Genomic DNA, 2,104 nt, shown 5'->3' on the forward strand with positions numbered 1-2,104 from the left:
GGGGGGGGGGGGGGGGGGGGGGGGGGGGGGGGGGGGGGTGGGGGGGGGGGGGGGGGGGGGGGGGATGGGATGGGGACAGGGATGGGGAATGGAAGAGGATGAGAAAAGATAAAGTTGAGGATGGGATGGGATTAAGATGGGATGGAGGTAGGATATGGATGGAGACAGAAAGGGAATGGGTCCGTATACCAGGGACAAGGTGTGGATGGAAGCAGGGGAGGCAAGAATAGGAATGGCAATGGGGACAGGGCTGGGGCTGGCGCCCTCCTGACCTTGGCCCTGGAGGTGCTGATGTTCTCCATGTTCTCGATGCTGCTGACGCAGTTGTTGGGGACCTTGCTGCAGGCCAGGCGGATGTAATCCCAAAACCCGCGCTGCCCATCGGAGCTGAACCAGCTGACGGGGCCTGCGGGCACCCAGGGGCTGCGGTCGGGGGCTGCTGTGCTGGCAAAGCCCCTGACAGAGCCTGGACACACTCCCTGGTGCCACCGTGGGCATCCCCACCCGCCGTGGGGCACAGGGGTGGGGACAGGGACGCCCCCCGTTACCTTTGAAGCGGTGGCTGAGGATCTGCTCGAGGATGGCGGCGAAGTTGACGAACTCCTCGGAGGAGTCATCGATGGGATCCGCCGTGTACTTCTCCAGGAGGGTCTTCACCGAGAACCTGGCGAGGGTTTGGGCGTCACAGGGCGGGAGGGGACAGATCCCCCCCACCCCTCACCCACCACCTGGCACAGGCCGGGTTTCAGCGCCGGAGCAAAACGCTTTTCCAGCCGTTGGCTCCCGCTCCCGGCAGCGGGAAGAGGGCGGCGGGCTGGGCTGTGGCTCGCTGACCCCCCGTGTCCCCACGTCCCCGGGGACCCCGAGGGGCGGCCGCCGCTCCCCGCTGAGCAAGTGGCCAGGAAGGGCGAACAAAGGCCCCTTCCTCCCCGGCCGTGCGCGGGCGGTGATGGCTTCCCCTTCCGCCCGGCCGCTCGTGCTCCCAGCACAGCCATGCCGAGGACACGGCGCCCGCCGAGCCCGGCACGGGGCAGGTGTTGGCTCGGCGGGGATCCCCCCCGTCCGTGGGTCACAGCTGGCTGGGGATCCCTCTGACGGCGGGTGGAAGGTGCCTCGTCGTGACAGAGGGGTGTGGACCTGCCTTGTGCCGTGGTGAGGAAATTCAGGGGGTCTGGCGGTGCCCTGTGCCATGGCGAGGAGCCCTGGAGGTCCCCAGGGCATGACAGTGGGGTTTGGAGGTGCCCCTGTGCTGTGGTGAGGAGATCCAGGGGGTCTGGAGGTGCCTTGTGCCATGGTGATAAGAAACAGGGGGTTCCTATGTTATGGCAGCAGGGTCTGGAGCTGCCCTGTGCCAAGGTGATGAGAAACGGGGGGTCCCTGTGTCATGACAGTGGGGTCTGGAGGTGCCCTGTGCCATGGTGAGGAAACCCAGGGGTTCCCTGTGTCATGACAGGGGGGTCTGGAGGTGCCCTGTGCCATGGTGAGGAAACCCAGGGGTTCCCTGTGTCATGACAGGGGGGTCTGGAGGTGCCTTGTGCCATGGTGAGGAAACCCAAGGGTTCCCTGTGTCATGACAGGAGGGTCTAGAGCTGCCCCTGTGCCACGGTGAGGAAATTCAGGGGGTCTGGAGGTGCCCTGTGCCATGGCGAGGAGATCCAGGGGCTCCCCCTGTCATGACGGGGGGTTTGGAGGTGCCTTTTGCCACGGCAAGGAAATCCAGAGGGTCCCCATGTCGTGATGGGGGTCGGAGGTGCCCTGTGCCATGGCGAGGAGATCCAGGGGCTCCCCCTGTCATGATGGGGGGTTTGGAGGTGCCTTTTGCCACGGCAAGGAAATCCAGAGGGTCCCCATGTCGTGATGGGGGTCGGAGGTGCCCTGTGCCATGGCGAGGAGATCCAGGGGCTCCCCCTGTCATGACGGGGGGTTTGGAGGTGCCTTTTGCCATGGCAAGGAAATCCAGAGGGTCCCCATGTCGTGATGGGGGTCGGAGGTGCCCTGTACCATGGGGAGGAGCCCAACACCAGGCCCTGGGGGTCCCTGCCAGCCTGCCCCTGGCCTTGGTGCCCCCCACAGCCCCCACAGCCCTAGGCCAGGCTCCAGCACT

The 2,104-nt window shown here is 66.1% G+C and overlaps 1 protein-coding gene across 1 annotated transcript in view; it reads right to left on the minus strand.

The window, feature by feature from the left end:
* Positions 1-2,104, minus strand: part of RUNDC3A (RUN domain containing 3A) — an 8,413-nt gene that overhangs the window by 4,488 nt on the left and 1,821 nt on the right. Inside the window, exons 2-3 of the mRNA XM_017833300.1 lie at positions 549-664; positions 273-406 (exon numbers count right to left, since the gene is read on the minus strand). Of these exons, the coding sequence (XP_017688789.1) occupies positions 273-406; positions 549-664 (250 nt within the window). The remainder of the gene's footprint in view (positions 1-272; positions 407-548; positions 665-2,104) is intronic.

This window comes from Lepidothrix coronata, unplaced genomic scaffold (assembly GCF_001604755.1).
Source record: "Lepidothrix coronata isolate B3197 unplaced genomic scaffold, Lepidothrix_coronata-1.0 Scaffold213, whole genome shotgun sequence".
Taxonomy (NCBI): Eukaryota; Metazoa; Chordata; class Aves; order Passeriformes; family Pipridae; genus Lepidothrix; species Lepidothrix coronata.